The sequence below is a fragment of the Nyctibius grandis genome, chromosome 17 (genome assembly GCF_013368605.1).
Source record: "Nyctibius grandis isolate bNycGra1 chromosome 17, bNycGra1.pri, whole genome shotgun sequence".
NCBI lineage: Eukaryota > Metazoa > Chordata > Aves > Nyctibiiformes > Nyctibiidae > Nyctibius > Nyctibius grandis.
Genome location: NC_090674.1, coordinates 8,224,077 through 8,240,962, shown reverse-complemented (window position 1 = coordinate 8,240,962; position 16,886 = coordinate 8,224,077). Strand labels below are relative to the sequence as shown.

The 16,886-nt window shown below is 58.7% G+C and overlaps 2 protein-coding genes across 5 annotated transcripts; one reads left to right on the top strand and one right to left on the bottom strand.

The window, feature by feature from the left end:
* Positions 1-2,471: 2,471 nt before the first annotated feature.
* On the bottom strand, positions 2,472-6,810 carry PHF13 (PHD finger protein 13). Its single transcript, XM_068415336.1, has 4 exons — positions 6,658-6,810; positions 6,137-6,238; positions 5,137-5,689; positions 2,472-4,716 (listed from the first exon to the last, which is right to left on the bottom strand). The coding sequence occupies exons 1-4, from the start codon at positions 6,694-6,696 to the stop codon at positions 4,490-4,492; spliced, it is 921 nt and encodes a 306-aa protein (XP_068271437.1). The 5' UTR covers positions 6,697-6,810; the 3' UTR covers positions 2,472-4,489.
* A 100-nt stretch (positions 6,811-6,910) lies between these two features.
* On the top strand, positions 6,911-16,707 carry KLHL21 (kelch like family member 21). 4 transcript variants are annotated; one of them, XM_068415330.1, is made up of 5 exons: positions 6,911-6,979; positions 8,176-9,247; positions 10,673-11,078; positions 13,708-13,780; positions 14,073-16,707. In XM_068415330.1, exons 2-5 carry the CDS (start codon positions 8,221-8,223, stop codon positions 14,364-14,366), a joined length of 1,800 nt encoding a protein of 599 aa, XP_068271431.1. In that variant the 5' UTR covers positions 6,911-6,979; positions 8,176-8,220; the 3' UTR covers positions 14,367-16,707. The 4 variants fall into 4 exon arrangements, with proteins under 4 accessions (XP_068271431.1, XP_068271430.1, XP_068271433.1 ...); XM_068415329.1 differs by having other exon boundaries at positions 6,943-7,026; XM_068415332.1 differs by having other exon boundaries at positions 6,948-6,974.
* Positions 16,708-16,886: the final 179 nt, after the last annotated feature.

Sequence of the window (16,886 nt, the reverse complement as noted above, 5' to 3'; positions counted from 1 at the left end):
ATGTGCAATAAATTATATTCAGCTGAAAAGTAGCCCACATTCCCTTTGCATCTGTAGGACACTCTTGAAAATAAACTCCTGAAAAGCAAGGGTTGCAAGTTTTGTAAATGTAACTGCACCCTCTGTCACATCCTGCTTGTTGACCTCTTTTGATCGCTTGTACGTGTAACTAATTGTGCTGGGCAGAAATCTCTACCAGAAATGCCTTTTTCATATGTTGTCATTGCATGAAGTGAATGCTCAGGAGTGAGAGCCAGTCTGTAGTGACTAGGATGTGGCAAAATACTCCCAGGAGGAATACTAAGTTTTGCATAAGCAAGTGCAAAATAGTGACCACGCATTTAGTGCTAATTACAAAGAAGAATCTTAGCATAGCCCTGTATCTAGCAGAGCAATGACACTGAGGAATGTTTTCATGAAAGAAGTTTGCACGGTAAAAAAATTCTCCTCGTTTCTGACAACTTCCTGAGACAGAGTTTCTGCTGTCGTGGAAGTGTCTTCTTGCATCTTGTCTACATTAAAATGTAGAGAAATAGCGATGTGATTCTAAAAACTGGTTCAGTACTCTAAGACGTCCCCTGGTATTGCTACACTCGAAAAATAACATTTCTGAGAGGCAGAGTGCATTGCTCCTGCTCCAGCAGTTAAGACCTGTAACGGGGTAGCATCTTTGGGTGCAGGTTTTAAATTGCCATAGAAATGTGAGGTGACACATCCATCTCTGATGATTGACCCAACAAATGATTTAAATACCTTGGTGAGGATCTGGGCACACATGCCAGTCTTTACAGCCAGAGCCTTTAAACTGGCAGTTCTTGAGGTGGAGATACAGAGTCTTCCCTTGTCATCCTGTGTGTGCTCTCGTCTTTGACAACCATGTCCCAGGGTGGCTCAGGCAGTGAAAGGCTACAAGGAGCCAGAGCTCCAGGCACCAGTTCCTCTGTCAACACCATCTAAACCTCCTCCCATGCAACTCTACCAGTGTGTTCATGCCTGAAGATGGCTCGGGTGCCTGGCCAGGGCTTGGAGTCAAGCAGGTGCCTTCCCCTTAATCACAGCTATGTTCTCCTCCGAGAACTGACCCGGTTCTCCTGCCTTTCCCCTCTGTGCCGTCTTCCCCCAGCACCTCAGAATTATTTTTCTGTCCAATTGCAAAGAAGTTTGTGCAAGGGACAGATGAACCTTAACTTTGCACTTTGAACATTTGAATTTGCGACTCTTGTTAAAGTAAAATCCCTCACGATTAATAGTGACACGGGCCTTGCCCCGTTCCCTGGCTAAACATCATAAAAAGTGGGTAGCTTGTTTTTTCCTGCCAGGTCAGCACACCAAGGATTCAGACTCTTGCTTTTCCCCTCCTTTCAAGGACTGGGAGTGCCCTTCCCCATCCACGAGGCTGCTGCAGCAGCTCCGAGTGTGAGCTCCGATTTTGCTTCCCTGCAGTGTCTGTGATTGTCAAGGGTTGCTGAATTGTGTCCACGCGGTGGAGTCCCCTGCCTGGTCTGGCCTGTCTTGTCCATCTCCTCCCTTGGAGCCAGGTATTGGGTCAGTCTCTCCTGATGAATACTTACTCCAGCCCACCTCCTCCTCCCTTCCTTCTTTTCTATTATCAGTGCAAAGTTTTTTTTAAAGAGAGCGTAAGAATAGCCCCACTTGAGAAACCGCTATTTCCAACACCACCATTTCTGATCTATGATGAACTGCCATTTTACACCTACAAGGCCTTTGGGACTCCTGTTTATCACTCTATATAATACAAAATTACAGGTAGAATTAAAATAGACAGTATAAGCAACCAGAGCTTAGCTTCTAATACGATCCAGTGCCGTTTCGAAGAGTCAAGTCCCCTTCTATGTTTGCCAGGGCATTAAGGCTGCAGGTTTGAACGCAGCTGGCCGAGCAGCAGTGCCTTCGGGGTCCTTGTGGCATGTACCAAGGCACCACCATCCCTTTGGTGGTTTGGGGTCCTCGGTGCCGCCCTGAGGTGGGGCAGGGGTGGAAGGGAAGGAGCTCTCCTTCCACTGCCGCTGCCGTAGGCATCCTGAGCCCAGCCCTCTTGCCCCGGGCTCGTGCCAGCCTTCGCACCTTTCGGCAGGTCCCTGTTGCGAGCCCAGTGCAGTGTCCCGGCTGCCTTCAGCCACCCTGAGGCCATCACCTGCCTCCCATTGCTGTGCCCAGCCCTGTGCTTGTCCCTGCACCAGCGACGGGGCTCCCCCGCGATTTACCTTACAGCAGAGGCTGTGCAGGGAGCAACTGCTACAAAGAGAGGTGGGGATACCTGTCAGCACATGAAAGAGATGTTTGCAGCACTTCCTATCCACGCCTGACTTTGTGTATGGATCAGGGAAGAGCACTTGAAGCGTCAAGTCTTGCTGCCACCTGGCACAACTGCTTTACACACCAGTAAATCATAACAGCAGACTCCCGAGTTCAGAATAAAACAAAATCATTGTTCACTTGTTTCACATTTAAGAAGAAAACATGGTTCATTAAAACAGTTTTAATGAAAAAATAAAGTTCTGAATTAAACTATAATTATACATGACTGAAAGTGATGAACTAAAAGAATGGAGATGTTATTTTTTTCCTCTCTGCTGATATTGTAACGTGCTGGACTTGTCAGACACCATCCATTGGGATAAATCTGAAAAGGTAACAGAACAAGAGTCGGTCACATAGATCAGTATCGAACCTCTGTGAAAAGAGGCAGTTTGCCATTTCTCCCATAAAAGCTTCAGGAACGTGTTCCACGGAGGTCCAGTGGAATTGCAGACACGCTGTAAACACAGAGTTACCAACTTTCAGAGCAGGTCCAACCCTTACGCAACTTACAACCAGGATCTTCCAAAGCCTTTCTGTTTGCAGAGTGAAATGGCAGCATTTGAGAACTTTGGTTGTTTTTCTGGCTGCAAAGGACAGTCAGGCAGCCATCGGGGGCAAGTCTTTGGCAAACTCCTCGGTGGTTCCACGTAGCTTCTGGAAGGCAGCATACCACGGTCATGGTCTTAAGATTTTACAGAAGCTGGAGGTGGTTTTCAGAACCCAGAGTCAGTTGTTGCAGGTCCTACCAGTAGAGCCAGTCTTGCTTCGGCCGCAGCACCAGCCAGTGCCTCCCCTCGCCCCACGGTCTCACCCGACAGAGCACACGTTGTTCATCAGGTGTAACTTCAGAGAAACGCCTCGACATGTAAACAGAATTTGTGCGATACATACGGCTTGCTCTGGTCATCAGGGAACAACGCTGCCATCTCGGTGGCCTTGTGCATGAGGCCTGTCACATTTCTGAATGTATTTCCCTCGGGCTGAGGCCCCAGGACGTCCCGGCGAGGGACCGCAGCGTCAGTGGGGGCCTCAGCGCTCTCCTGTCTTCCCCCGCACCGGATGGATCTTCATTGCACTTCACCTCGCTAGCTGCAGAGCCTGCATTTGCTTTTATCTGTATAATTTGCAACCAATAGGTTAAAGATTCCGTTTTTTTGATTACAAATCCAGTCTCAAGAAACAAACAGCGAAAACAAAAGTCAACTCAGCTGTAGTACTCGGATGGAAGTGATCAAATCCCAAACCAGACCTGCCAGGTTCTAAGTTTGCTACAGCCCCTTTTACAGTCTGCATTTGAATTCTGGGCTGAGAAAAGGGAGAGTCATTGTCTTCTTAAAAGAGCACCTTAGAGTTTAACGAGGGGCTGGGAAATGGACCAAACGGTATCCCCCCATACACGCATTTGAGCCAATCATGCAAAACAAAGCAACAAAAAATCACCGTAAGAAGAGGCCTTCTAGGAAGAAATCCGATGTCGCTAATCCCCAGCGCTGCCTGTCCAGAAACAGGGCTGCTCTGTTCCTTAAACCGCGCCGGTCCCTCGGTGCAGGACAAAGTCCCATTTTCTCTGGAACGATGGCAAATCACAGAGCTCCCCTACTGCCCGGGCCCGCTGCAGAGGGGGCGGATCACGCAGAGGGCGGTACGCATTGACGCTCACTGCTACAGAGCCTTAGAATATCTAAGATTGATATATATGGACAAATGGGCAGGTACAGTATCACATTAAAATTAAAACACATGGCCATTTACTTTTCAGACTCTTCACACAGATTCCCTCTTCCTCCTCCCTCTTTGGAGGAGGAGGAGATCCCTAGCACAGAGAAGGTTTGCAGTTTCCCGATGGGATGAGAAAACATACGTGGCAAAGGTACTGTACATTCCCCAGACATCACCCAATTCATAGCTGTAACCGGACAAAGCCCCGCCGAGCCCAGAGCGCCTCGCCTGTCCCTTGAGCTGATCGGCACCTAGCAGCAGTTCTGACCAGTCGGCCTCTCGCAGCCCCGGCTGCCCACGACTCGGCGATTCCTCGTCCCCGTTACCGCAGGCCGGCCGGGCAGCGTGCCAGCCTGAGCGGCAGCAGTTCGGGGGAGCTCTGCCCGGCCTCCCGGCCAGCGCCGCAGCTCGCCCGCCCGCCCAAGCAGCGCACCAGCGGCTCCCTGCCCTAGTCCAGAAAGCGCCTGCGCGAGCCCGTCCGGGAGCGGTTCGAACGGCGAATGTCAAACTTGGAGTCCCGGCACTTCTGGCATATGTAGACCTCCGGGACGTTGGACTTGCGGATTTTGGCGCAGGAGAGGTGGATCCAGGTGTGGCACTCGTTACACTCGATCATCGGCCGCCCGGCGAAAGGCTTCATGCAGAAGCAAGTGACTAGGTCCCACGAGTCGTCATCTGCAGAGACAGGAAGCTACGTTTTTAAAGGCCTCTCACCTGCACTGGGAATTTCTTTTCTCTCCTTTCACACTAAATTAACTACCTGGGTTTGAAAGACAGGCACTTGGCTGATTTTTCCAGGTTTTAAGAGAAACTAGTCTCTCTTGCACGGGAAGAGACCGTCAGCAGTACAAGAGAGGCTGTAATCCAGGAGAGGAGAACCTGCTGCTTCTATAAAGTCGCAGCTTTTCACTCAGTTTATTGCCAAAGCAGCCAACCAACCCTCCCCTTCCCCCCGAAAACCCAACTGCTGCTTAATTCCGCCCAGGCAGCGCACCTTGGCGTTATCATCATGCTACGAGTAAAGGACCAAAGAGACTGGCAACAGCACCACTGCTTCCACCCGGCTAATCCTCTTCCGACAGCCAGGCCACCTACCCGAATCCACCATGATGTCCTCGTCGTCGCCAGTGCCGTCCTCATCCCGAAAGACCACCTGCTTGCCCTGCCGAATGACCGTCCGCTTGCCCACGCTCTGGATCTCCACCGTCTGCTCGGCCGTCACGGCAGGGTAGGAGCCGCTGGAAGGCGCGTCAGAGTCCCACACCGAGCAGTGCTCGGCCGCAGACTGAGGGTCGCCCTCGGACGAGGGGCTCATCGGCGTCTCTACGTAAGAGTCCTCCGCCTCCAGCTCCAGCAGCTTCTCCTCGTAGTCCTCCTCCGCAGACACCTCCGTTTCCCTCCTCTTCAGCTTTTTCTTCTTCCTGATCTTATCCATTTGCTTTCGCTCCGGCAGGAAGTTGCCGGGTTTTGCCCGCTGGAACAGGGAACTGTACGGTTTCGCTCGCTTGAGCTGACTAAAGTTCTTTCTGTTCTTGGTGGGGAGGGAAACAGAGGAGGGGACATCGTTGAACCGGGGATCCCAGCTATCGCTGTCGATCGTGCCGCCGGTGCTGTTGGGAGGGCTGGGGCTGTTCCTCAGCGGTGTTTCCTGGAAAACGCCGAGAGCGCGGATAAAAGCGTTACCGCGGAGCCGGCTCGCGTGCGGCGCGGAGGCGCTGCACCCTTTCCCCCGAGGCGCTGCCTCGCACGGCCGGTCTCGCCCAAGCCCCAGCTCCCGCTCTCCCCACGCCCGCCCCGTCACCGGCGCTGCCGCAGGGACCTCGCCGGGCAGAGCCGCAGCCCGGAGCCGCCCAGGCCCCGGGAGGGCTGAGGGAGCGATCCCGGGGTCTGTGCTTCTTTCACCCCGCCCAAAAGGCAGCCACCCGCCCCGGCACCGAAAGCCCCCCCAGCTGCCGTGGTTCCCCCTTTGTCTCGGGGACACGGCGCGGAGCCGCGGCCTTCTCCCCACGCCGACGCTACACAAACGCCCGGCGGACGCTGCCGCGGGGGAGCCGCCGCGGCGCGGGTGGCCGGCCGGTACCCGGTGCCCACTCACCTCCTGCGGGTAGGGGATGTAGCCGGCGTAGGCCAGGACGAAGGTGCAGAACTTGTTGAAGTCCTCCACGGTGCGGTGCCGCCGGGCGGCGGGGGAGAAGTCCTGCGGGGGAACGGGAGGGCGTCAGCGACGGCCGCGGGGCCGGGCACGGCCGGGGGGGAGGCGCCGCTCCCCGCCGCCAGGCCCCGCCCGCCGCCGCTCCCCGCGCCACCCCCCCCCACCCCCCGCGGCGGCGGTACCGGGCAGCGCCGCCGCCCGCCCCCCCCCAACCCCAGCCCCCCGGTCTCGGTACCGGGCCCTCAGGCGGGCCGCCCCCCGCAGCGGGACACGGCGGGGCGCGCCGCCGCCATTCCTCGCCCCGGCGCTCCGCGCTCGGGCGGCACAAGATGGCTCAGGCCCCGCGGTGGGGTGGCGGCGGGGAGCAGGCACCGGGGAGCGGGCACCGGCGGCCGGCCGGGCTGGGCCGGGCCGGGCCGGGCGGCGGGAGACGCCCCCCCCAACTCTGCGGGGCCCCGGCTCACCTCCGGGGCGAACGGGGAGGCGCAGGAGTCGGAGTCCATGTCCCGGCGCAGGAGGCGGGGCCGGGGCGGCAGCAGCGGTGGCAACCGGGCAGCGCCGACACCCGCGAACCGCTCGGTACCGGCGGGAGGCGGCGAAGGGGCGGCCGCCCTTGCGGGGGCTGCTGGGAACGGTAGTCCGCCCGCGCGGGGGCCGCCGGGAGCCGCAGTCCGGGCGTGCGCAGTGGCGGCCGCGGGGGCCGCCGGGAGCGGCGGCTGGGCAGGGCCGGGCCGGAGGAGGGCGGGGCTGAGGAGGCGGCGGCGGCGAGCGGAGCGGGGAGGTGAGGTGAGCCCGGGGCACCGGCGGGGAGCAGAGCAGAGCGGGGAGGTGAGGTGAGCCCGGGGCACCGGGGGGGAGCAGAGCGGGGAGGTGAGTGTGGGGTACCGGGGCGGCCGCGGAGCGCGGGCCCCGCCGCAGGGTCGCGGTAGGCCCTGGTGGGAGTAGGGGAGGCTCCGTTTACCACGGGGCAGGGCCCGGCCGGTGCCGGCGGGCAGCGCGGCCGTCTCTCGTGAGCCTCGGCCCTGGGCTCCGGGGCAGCCGCCCCTCCTGCGCAGGGACCCGCTGCGCCGCGGCCCCCTGCTCTCCTCCGCCCGCTCCCGGCGCCCCCCGGCCGGCACCTCCCGCCTCTGCCCGGCCCGTTGTAGCCGTGAGGGCCGTGCGGCGGCAGCTGCGCCCGGCCGCGCTGGGCCCCCGGAGCGCCGCTGGGCACGGGGCGGGTCCCGGAGCAGCAGCCTTGTGTCTAGGGTCCCGCTCCCGTGAATCGCTGTCTCTGCTCCCGCCGCGTTTCAGTGCTCTAACGATCAGCGCGGTTCATTTCTACGTGGGGGGATCCTGTTTCGCACCCAGGTGCGAAGGCAGAATTCGTTTTACTCCTACAGCATTTATTTGACTGGGAGCCGTTAGCGAGGCAGCTGGGTGCGAGCAGCGATGGGGAACGTGGCAGGGCACCAGCTGTAACGCTCTTGGCCAAATTGCTGGAGGTCTCCGGACTGATGTAGCCAAGCCTTGCCTTCGGTAACGGGCGGCACCACGGAGCCAGGGGGTCAGCACCGGGGCCGGGGGGTCAGAGAGACACCCCCCTCGGTGCCTTGCTTTCGAGGAAGACCCCACTGTCCTCCTCGAATAGCGGTGGGGGCTGCTCCCGCTGGGCACCCCATCCGAGAGACGAGGCGCCCGGGGGGTCAGGTGCAACGCTCACAAAGCTATCGGGTTTACCAAGCCCTGCCCGGCTCTTGTGAGGCTGCCCCGATCCTGGGAAACATCGACACGGGCTCCTTAAAAATATAATTAGACTAAGCAGGGAAGGCTGCTGGCAGCGCCAGCGCGTTATGCAACTGCCGCTCCTCCGTGACGGGGGAAGGAGGATGTTTTCGAGGGCTGTTTAGTTTATCCCGCTACCCAGCCAGAGGACGTTTTTCCCTCGGCTAACCCACCTTTTTCTCTCTTTTTTTTTTTCTTTCCCCTTTTCTCTGTCCTGCAAGCTGCACTCGGGGCTGACACAGCGCGTGCTCTCCCCCAGGCACAGCATGGCAGCGAGCACAGGCAGCGGCGGCGGTGGGACGGCGGCGGCGGGGGAGCCGGCGCACGCGGTGTCCCTGCTGCGGGGGCTGAGCGCGCTGCGGGCGGAGCGGAGCCTGCTGGACGTCACGGTGGTGGCGGGCGGCCGGGAGTTCGGGGCGCACCGCGCCGTGCTGGCCGCCGCCTCCGGCTACTTCCGCGCCATGTTCGGCGGGGCGCTGCGGGAGGCGCGGGCCGAGCGGGTGCGGCTGCACGGCGTGGAGCCCGAGTGCCTGGCGCGCCTCCTCGACTTCGCCTACACCGGCCGCGTGGGCGGGCTGGGCCCCGACATCGCCGAGCGCCTGCTGCGCGCCGCCGACCTGCTACAGTTCCCCGCCGTCAAGGAGGCCTGCGGCGCCTGGCTGGCGCGCCAGCTGGAGCCCGCCAACGCCCTGGACATGCAGGACTTCGCCGAGGCCTTCGCCTGCCCGGCGCTGGCGGCCGCCGCCCACCGCTTCGTCCTGCGGCACGTGGGCGAGCTGGGCGCCCAGCTGGAGCGGCTGCCGCTGCCGCGCCTCCTCTCCTACCTGCGGGACGACGGGCTCTGCGTCCCCAAGGAGGAGGCCGCCTTCCAGCTGGCGCTGCGCTGGGTGCGTGCCGACCCCGCCGCCCGCGCCCCGCTGCTGCCCCAGCTCCTGGCCCACGTCCGCCTGCCCTTCGTGCGCCGCTTCTACCTGCTGGCCCACGTGGAGGGCGAGCCGCTGGTGGCCCGCTGCCCGCCCTGCCTGCGCCTCCTGCGCGAGGCCCGTGACTTCCAGGCCGCCCGCCTCGACCGCCACGACCGGGGGCCCTGCGCCCGCATGCGCCCCCGGCCCTCCACCGGCCTCGCCGAGATCCTCGTCCTCGTCGGCGGCTGCGACCGCGACTGCGACGAGCTCGTCACCGTCGACTGCTACAACCCGCGCACTGGCCACTGGCGCTACCTGGCCGAGTTCCCCGAGCACCTGGGCGGGGGCTACAGCGTCGCCGCGCTGGGCAACGACATCTACGTGACCGGTAAGGCGCGTGGGGCGCAAAAGCACCGGAGTTGAGATTTCCATTGAAAATGTGCGGGTTCTGGCAGTGAGACTTGGTGTTTCTCGGGGTAGCAGAGAGCCTGGAACTCTGCTCGGGGTCGCCACGACTGCAGCCTGAAGACAGGCATAGGGACTCCTGGGGTTGGTGCCGGATTTAGCAGCTGGTGTCAATCCAAGAAGTATTCTGTCATGACTAATGCTCCTGAGCACGTGGGCCAAAGTCACAGATCTTACACTTGTGGAACTTTCTCACTGCTCACTCAGGGGGACAGGAGTGACGTGAGAGGGTTTTGGATTTCTTACTGGGAAGAAGGCGTTTGGGCTCAGAACCCCGTGAATCAGAAGCCAAGCGTGCGCTCGAGGCAGAGGCGTGTCAGAAAGCCCCGGGTTCCTCAGCCAGGCAGTGCCTATGAGTCACGGTACCTTCCCCAGCACGTATCCTGCCTCCTCGCAGTCCGCTGGGGCTATAATTACTTCTGTCAAGGTGACACGGATGTGTAAATTTGGCTGTTAATCTGCATGTAGATGTCTCCTTTGAAGTGCATCCCCATGGCTGGTGCAGCAGCCCTGCGGCAGCCGTAACAAGCCAAGGCCTGGGAAGGCGGGCGCTGCAGAACAGCTTGTTCTGGGCGTGCAGGACGCGCTGACAAAGATCTGAAGGGCAGGTCAAGTGCAGGTGAACAGAAAACTGTTCGTTCTTTAGTCACGAGCAGAAAACAAGGCTCTGCTTTAAGGGCAGAGTTGTAGAAATGGTGGGCTACCACAGAGCTTGTTTGGATGGACGCCCTTACGTCCCGTGGGAGCTTTCTGGAGCAATCCCAGGCGGGTCTGGGGGTGTGATACTGCCGGGAGCCCCGTGCTTTGGCGAGGCTGCTGCTGGCAGGGATCTTCGGTCGTTCTGCTCAGTGTCAGCGTCGCACAGGCAGCGGGGAGGGCTGGAAGGGTTCCGTGGGGCTGGCAGTAACGCTGCCTTGGCAGCCAGGCGCTGGTCAGCGTTAGCCTCTGCTACATCACAGCAGCTTCTGGATAGCGACAGAACGGGGGTTACAAAATGGGAGAGAAAACGGTTATTTGGGAGGAGGGAGGTGGTCAGACCTGGGAGACTCGTTTTGAGTCGTGGCTGAGTACAGATAGGAATGGCATGGGAGGAATCCGTCCTGGCTTGCTGGGAAAGAGAGAGTGCAAAACTGCTACAGCCCTCGCAGCGCACACTGCTGTGATCCCTCAGCACTGAAACATTTCCCTAGTGTACGGCCCTGGGAAGCAAAGCACGTGGGTTTTAGGGAGGTGTAGCTGGAAGGTGTAACAAAGATCCCGGTCCCGCGCCAAGCCCTCTCCTCCACACCCCACAGTAGTTCCCTTTGCGAAACCACGCGTTGAACCGTGGCGTGCTCTCGTGCCGCAGGGGGATCGGACGGGTCGAGGCTGTACGACTGCGTCTGGAGGTACAACTCCAGCGTGAACGAGTGGACGGAGGTGTCCCCCATGCTGAAAGCCCGAGAATACCACAGCTCCACCGTCCTGGACGGGCTGCTCTACGTGATCGCCTCCGACAGCACGGAGCGCTACGACCACGCGGTGGACAGCTGGGAGGCTCTGCAGCCCATGCTCTACCCCATGGACAACTGCTCCACCACCTCGTGCCGCGGCAAGCTCTTCGCCATCGGCTCCCTGGCCGGCAAAGAGTCCATGGTGATGCAGTGCTACGACCCCGACAGCGACCTCTGGTCCCTCGTGAACTGCGGCCACCTGCCGCCATGGTCCTTCGCCCCAAAGACCGTCACCCTCAACGGCCTCATGTACTTCATCAGGTGAGCAGGGCGGCGATACGCCCTCCCCGCGTCCCCGCTGGGCCAGCCCAGGGTTTACCCGGGAGGGCGTGCGGGTTTTGTGGGTGGGTGTGGGAGAGCACGGCGGTGGGAAGGCGCGGCGGTGCTTCCTCTGGTGGTGCAGGTGGGGCTGTAACTGCCATGCCTCTGTCCTTCTGTCCTAGCTAGACCTCAACGAACTACGCTTAACACTGTAAAAATGTCTGAATCTAAACCCACGGGCTGGGGAACAGCCAGGTATAAATCTGGCTGGAGTCAGCAGCGCTGCTTGGAAATAGACTTCTCGGTTTTCCTGGCTTCTGGTTCAGCCCCCCTTGTTGCTATAAATAAGCAAGTGTAAGCTCCAAGAAAACGTTAAACTGTAGCGCAGGAGAGGACATCCTCTGTCTCAGCAGAGATAAGGGGGCTGAAGATAAAGTGATTGGTCACTATTTTTAAGCGCCTTTCCAAATTGGGACTTAATTACCCATCTGAAGCTGTCCTGGTGGCGCAAATACTTCGGTTATCCACTTAATTAAAAATAAACTGAAAGGCATGCTAGGGCTGAAGCATTTCATCTTGGTGTGTTGACTTTGAGCAAACATAGACTTCTCTGATGGCCTCCAGACACTGTTCTTTGTTTATTCTCCTCTTGGCTTTGCATAAAGCAGCAACTTCCACCCAGGACTTTTTGTTTGATTCATTTGGGTCCAGCGGAGTGTCTGGCTCCTGGCAGTTGTTTGCAGGTAGTGGTTTGAGTCACCTGGTTTTCAGTAAATCCTGGCTGTGTCCCAAGCCCGGTACCAGCTCTTGGTTCTGAGCTGTTCTGAGGAGGAAAGGTTGGTAACAGGGTGGTAACATCCCTCTTGTCTCCCCCCTCCACTCGCTTCTCGTGCTAATTGGGACGCCTGCGCTTTGTAGTCTTAGATTGTTCTCAAAATGAGTCGGTGGTCCCCCAAGGGGTGTCTGGTGGTCGTGATCCCCCCCAGTTGCGGTGTCAGCTGTATGACCCCGCTTCTGCACAAGCGTGGTTATCTCTTCCTCAGCCAGAGCTGTAAATCACGTCAGTTAAGGCACAGCAAAGGCATTGTTCTACTCCCAAGGCCCTTATCTCTGGCCAGACTTGCAGGCCTCTGTAGCACCCATCCCCTCCTCCAGCCAGAGCTGTCAAACAAGTTATTTAAGGCAAGCTCTGTCCCTCACACTTCGGTGTGCCCATGTTAAAGATGTTTCGTTCAGGTGAATGTCGGTTCAGTTCCAGATGCATCAAACCAAAGTAACTCAAACCAAAGAAACTGGTTTTAAGGTGTGTACCGTGTGGGTGCCTTGGGCACGCTTGTCCAGAGCGTGACCACAGAGTCCCACGGCGCACACCTCGGCTTCCGCAGGCTCAGCAGACCGATCTCTAATGGTTTGCTGAACAGACACTGCTGTGGTAGGCGAGATTCCTCGTTTATTGTCATTCCCTGCCCTGCTCAGGTTCCTGTCAGCAGTCGCTAGCAACGCCTTGTCACCCGCACAGCGCGTGCAGCGTGCGATGTCACCGTAGATACAAAGGTGATAAAATCTTCCTTGCAGCCTCTTGACTCCGTCTGTAACAGGACTGTCTTGGAGCGACTGGCAGCACTCCTCCGGCGCCCCTGACCTTGTCCTCTTCGCATTCCTGGGCCAGCGGCGCGCGCTGCTGCGTCACAAACATCCCTCACCTGTCGCTGTCGCCCTCCCGTCTCGCAGGCGGGGCGGGTGCGAGAAGCCTTGGGGGATTACGCTGCCCTCGACAGCTCTTCTCTCTCCGTCCTCTGGCCTGTCTAAATTGGGCGTTGGCAAAACCCTCGAGCAGTAGGGATGCCGTTACGTAGAAGTGCGTGGAGGTTTAAGCCTCTCCAGAACAGCAATAATTTCTCTTCCAGACCCTGAAGCACTTGGTGCCAAAGCCGGATTGATCTGTGAAATGCAGGCTCGGAGAAAGTTAGTCTGTGAACACGCCTGCCATGAGAAACAGACTAGATCTGAGAAAGCCCTCGGGATTGCGCAGCAATTTCCGACCCAGCAGTGGCGTGGCTGCGCGCGGGGCTCCGAGCGGGGCTCACAGCCCGGAGCAGCTCACCACTGACCAGGGTGCAGCGACCAGCTTAGGGAGGCGGAAAACAGCACGTGCTGTCAGCGTGCTCTGTCTCCGGTCCTGTCTGCCTCCCCTCCTAGGCAGCGTCCCGAACCCCAGCGTACACCAGGCAGCACTGAGCACGTAGCTTTGCTGTAGAGCAGCTCAGAAGGGGCATTCAGGCTCTTTGGATGTAGGTCGCGGGCACGAGGAGGAGAGAAGCGCTCCTGCACTGCTGTGTGGCACTGCACAGCGCCTGTGCCAGCCTGCTCCGTGGGGAGGGCTCCCAGCAGCAGAGAGGCCCAGGCGTTTTCTGGGGCTGAATGTCACCTCTGGCACACGAGAGGCCCCCGCTGGAGCCTGGGGTCTGCATCGAGACCTGCGCCTTCGCACAGGAGCCCTTTGGTCTCCAGTGTGTGCAGTGGGATCGGAGCAGCAGTGCTCACGGTGTTTCAGGCTGTTGAACTGGGGGCTTCACAAGGCAGGAGGCTTTTAGAATGCAGAAGGGTCATTTTGTGTTATCTCCCACAGAGACGACTCGGCTGAAGTGGATGTTTACAATCCGGCGAAGAATGAGTGGGATAAAATCCCTGCCATGCTTCAGGTAGGATGCTCACCGACCTACTGGATGCCCACCAGTGTTAACAATTGGCTTAATTTACCTTAGGGACCAAGGTGCTCTTTAGTTGTAACCCCTTGCACATGAGTGCATTTAAACATGTCACAGTCACCTGGAATAAAAAATCCTGGGCTGTGGTGGCGTGGCCAGTGTCCAGCCCAGCACGGAAGAGCTGAGTGAAGCTAGAAAACTCTGTCTGCTCCCGGCGTGTGGGCAGCGCCTCATTGGGCTGAACCCTCCTTCCTGATCGCTGTGTATATTTATTTTTACGTTGTAGGTTCACGTTGGGGGGAGCGTGGCCGTGCTGGGCGGGAAGCTCTATGTCTCTGGTGGCTACGACAACACGTTTGAGCTCTCGGACGTCCTGGAAGCCTACGACCCCGAGACGCGAGCGTGGAGCGTGGTGGGCCGCCTCCCCGAGCCCATCTTCTGGCACGGCAGCGTCAGCATATTCCGGCAGTTCATGCCGGAGACCACGCAGGAGGACGACGGCATCACGCTGGACAACACCATCAGCTTGGACAGGCAGCGCCAAAACCTTCACAGCCAGAACCTTAACGAGCTTCGTTAGCGGGGGAAGGCGCTGTCCCCTGGCTCGGCGCGAGTTCGTTATCCAGAACCAGTGTTGCTTTGAGAGAGGGCAGAGGGAAACCAGTGCTTGGAAACAAAAACGTACTGATCGTAGAGGAGTGAAGACTCTGAGTGTTTGGCGTGCTGTCGCGGAACCACAGCCAGCAGAGCGAGGCCTCTGCTGCAGCGTCCCTCGGCCCCTGTCGCTGCCCGCGGAGGGGACCCGAGAGGTGGACTCTGAGGAAGGCGATCATGTTGAATGTCACTGCGGCACCGCAGCGTACGGCTTTGGGTCGGACACCTTTCCCTGGGAGCTCCTGCACCCCGTAACGCTTCGTTTGCCACCAAACTCTTTTATTCAGTTTCTTTCTCGGAGGGGTCTGTCTGGTGGGATGGTGCTCTGGACCCCCGCCTCTGTTCTGTGCCTCAGAGGAAGACAAACCTCCTGTGCACGTCTTCCTCGGTGTGGTTAGAGGGGGGAAAGGCCTTCCCAGGAGAGCTGGAGGTCTGTCAGGGTGAGAGGTTCGTGTGAGAACACGGCCCTTCCTGCCCTGGCGCCGTGGCCCTCGGTGCCCAGTCCTGCCTTCAGGAGGAACAGACGCCCTGTAGCAGGGGTCTTGCTGGGGCCGGGTTATGGTGCTCCACCTTTCCCTTTGTCTGAACTTCAGTTCTTTTGGTGGGGTTTTTTAAGTTGCAGCATTGAAACTTCTGCAGGTACTTGTTTTCCAGCCTCTCCTAGGAAGCACTTTTCCCTTCTAAGAAGAAACACCCTTATTGATCTTCTAATCACATTCTCACAGCTAGATTGTTGTCATTTCTGATCGCCCCGGCTGCGCCTTCCTTCAAGGGGAAGGGGAAAAGCGAGTGCCCCTCTCCGCTGGCCCGAGGAGTGGCTCGGGGGGGCTGGCTGTTGCGGCCCTCGGGGAGGAGCCGCTCTCCCTTCCCGGCGCCACGGGGCTGAACTAGGCAGCAGAAGCTGCGGCTCGTGGCGAGGGCCGTTTGCTGTCGGTCCTCCTGTGCCAGCTCCCGGCCAGCGCTGGGCTGGGCAGACGGGCCCCGTGCGGCAGGGGCGGGTTTTAATTTCTTCACCGTTCCAAAGGAGCCAAGTTGGAGTTGTACTATTTTAGGCAGAAAAGCAACTTACGGGGAAGGGTGAGCGCAGGCTCCCCGGGAGGTTCCCCGCAGACTTGCCGAGCTGCTGGCGGCGTTTGGTGCCTTGGTGCAGGACTGTGTTTAGAGGCACCAGCTCGCGGGGAGGAGCCCGACGGCCCTTCGCGGGGCTCGTGCCTGTCGCCGCCGGCTCGCGGGAGCTCGCGGGCCTGGGGCCGTTGGCAGACGCCGCTGGGGTGTTTTGGTGAAGGTGTAGGACTTTGCCAGTGTTGTGGAGTGAGCAGTAGTTAGTGTAGGGTTGTTTTCTTTTTGTTTGGGGTTTGCTGTTTTGTTTGGCCTGTGTAAGATTTGCCTTTATACTCGCCCAAGTGACCTCGCCAGCTTGGGCTGTATTTCCTTAATCTGCCTTAGCTGAAGAGAAGCTGTGTGCAGTTTCCTCGTGGAATGTTCCTTGAACAAGCAAACAGCCACAACCGCGGTACGGCTCACCCCGAAGCGAGCGTCGCACCTTCATGTGACAGCGGCTGAAGCGTTGGCTGGATTCGTTCGCCTTTTCTGTCTTTCGTTTTTAACCAATAGAAGACAAATCCGAATGTAAACTCAGCTGAGAGGTGGAAAGCCCGTGTACAGGCCTGCCCTGACAGCAGTGTCAGAGCCCCATCTCCACACCATCAGCGTCGTCACAGCTTTAACAGACCCTGCTTTGCCTTGGGCGCCATTTCATGCCACGCCTCTCAGCCGCGGGACTCGGGACGGGCCGCGGGGAGGTCTGGGCAGTTCTCCAAGGCTGAAGCCTTGACAGTGCCTTGAAGCCGCCGCGCGCCAGCGGGGGACCGCGGAGGGGCCTGGCCCGGCCGTGGCAGCCTCTGGGGTTAAAACCTCCCCGGCGCCGCCGTGGGCTGGGGTGCGGTGGGACCTGGGCAGGGTCCCCGCGGCGCCGTGCCGCGCTGCAGACCGAGGTATTTATGCTGAACTATAAATAGCACGCGCGCTCTGCCTCCCGCTGTCGTGCGCGCTGCTGGACCTGCCACCCCCAAATTCCCCAACCAGCTGAACAGTTACAGATCTGTATTTATTTTTTGTAAAATTCATTATGTCCGAACCGTTGAGTACAGTTTAAATACCATCCTTTGAAACAAAGGCATTGTAATTTACAGATAACGTATTTTTATTCTCAGTTTGTTTTTAAATTTACTTGCAGCAGTCAAGTTAAATAAAACATGTTACATAAATCTCTCTGTCGTCTTTGAGGGGAAGATGACTGGAGTGAGTTTTTACTGTGACATTTCTCATCCTAGGCCTGAGGTATGTTTGAGCTGCAGACTTTGTGCCTTCTCGGTGAGTACAAGAGGGAAAGGGGAGAGAGCGTGGCCGCGATGTCGGGGCATGTGGGTACACCCTGGGAAGCGGT

Coding starts and splice junctions, on each gene's coding strand:
- PHF13 (XM_068415336.1), bottom strand. CDS start 6,696: ATGGACTCCGACTCCTGCGCCTCCCCGTTCGCCCCGGAG. Junction 6,239..6,657: donor CCTCCCCGTTCGCCCCGGAG/GTGAGCCGGGGC, acceptor GTTCCCCCGCAG/GACTTCTCCCCCGCCGCCCG. Junction 5,690..6,136: donor ACATCCCCTACCCGCAGGAG/GTGAGTGGGCAC, acceptor GGCGTTTTCCAG/GAAACACCGCTGAGGAACAG.
- KLHL21 (XM_068415330.1), top strand. CDS start 8,221: ATGGCAGCGAGCACAGGCAGCGGCGGCGGTGGGACGGCGGCGGCGGGG. Junction 11,079..13,707: donor GGCCTCATGTACTTCATCAG/GTGAGCAGGGCG, acceptor TATCTCCCACAG/AGACGACTCGGCTGAAGTGG. Junction 13,781..14,072: donor AAATCCCTGCCATGCTTCAG/GTAGGATGCTCA, acceptor TTTACGTTGTAG/GTTCACGTTGGGGGGAGCGT.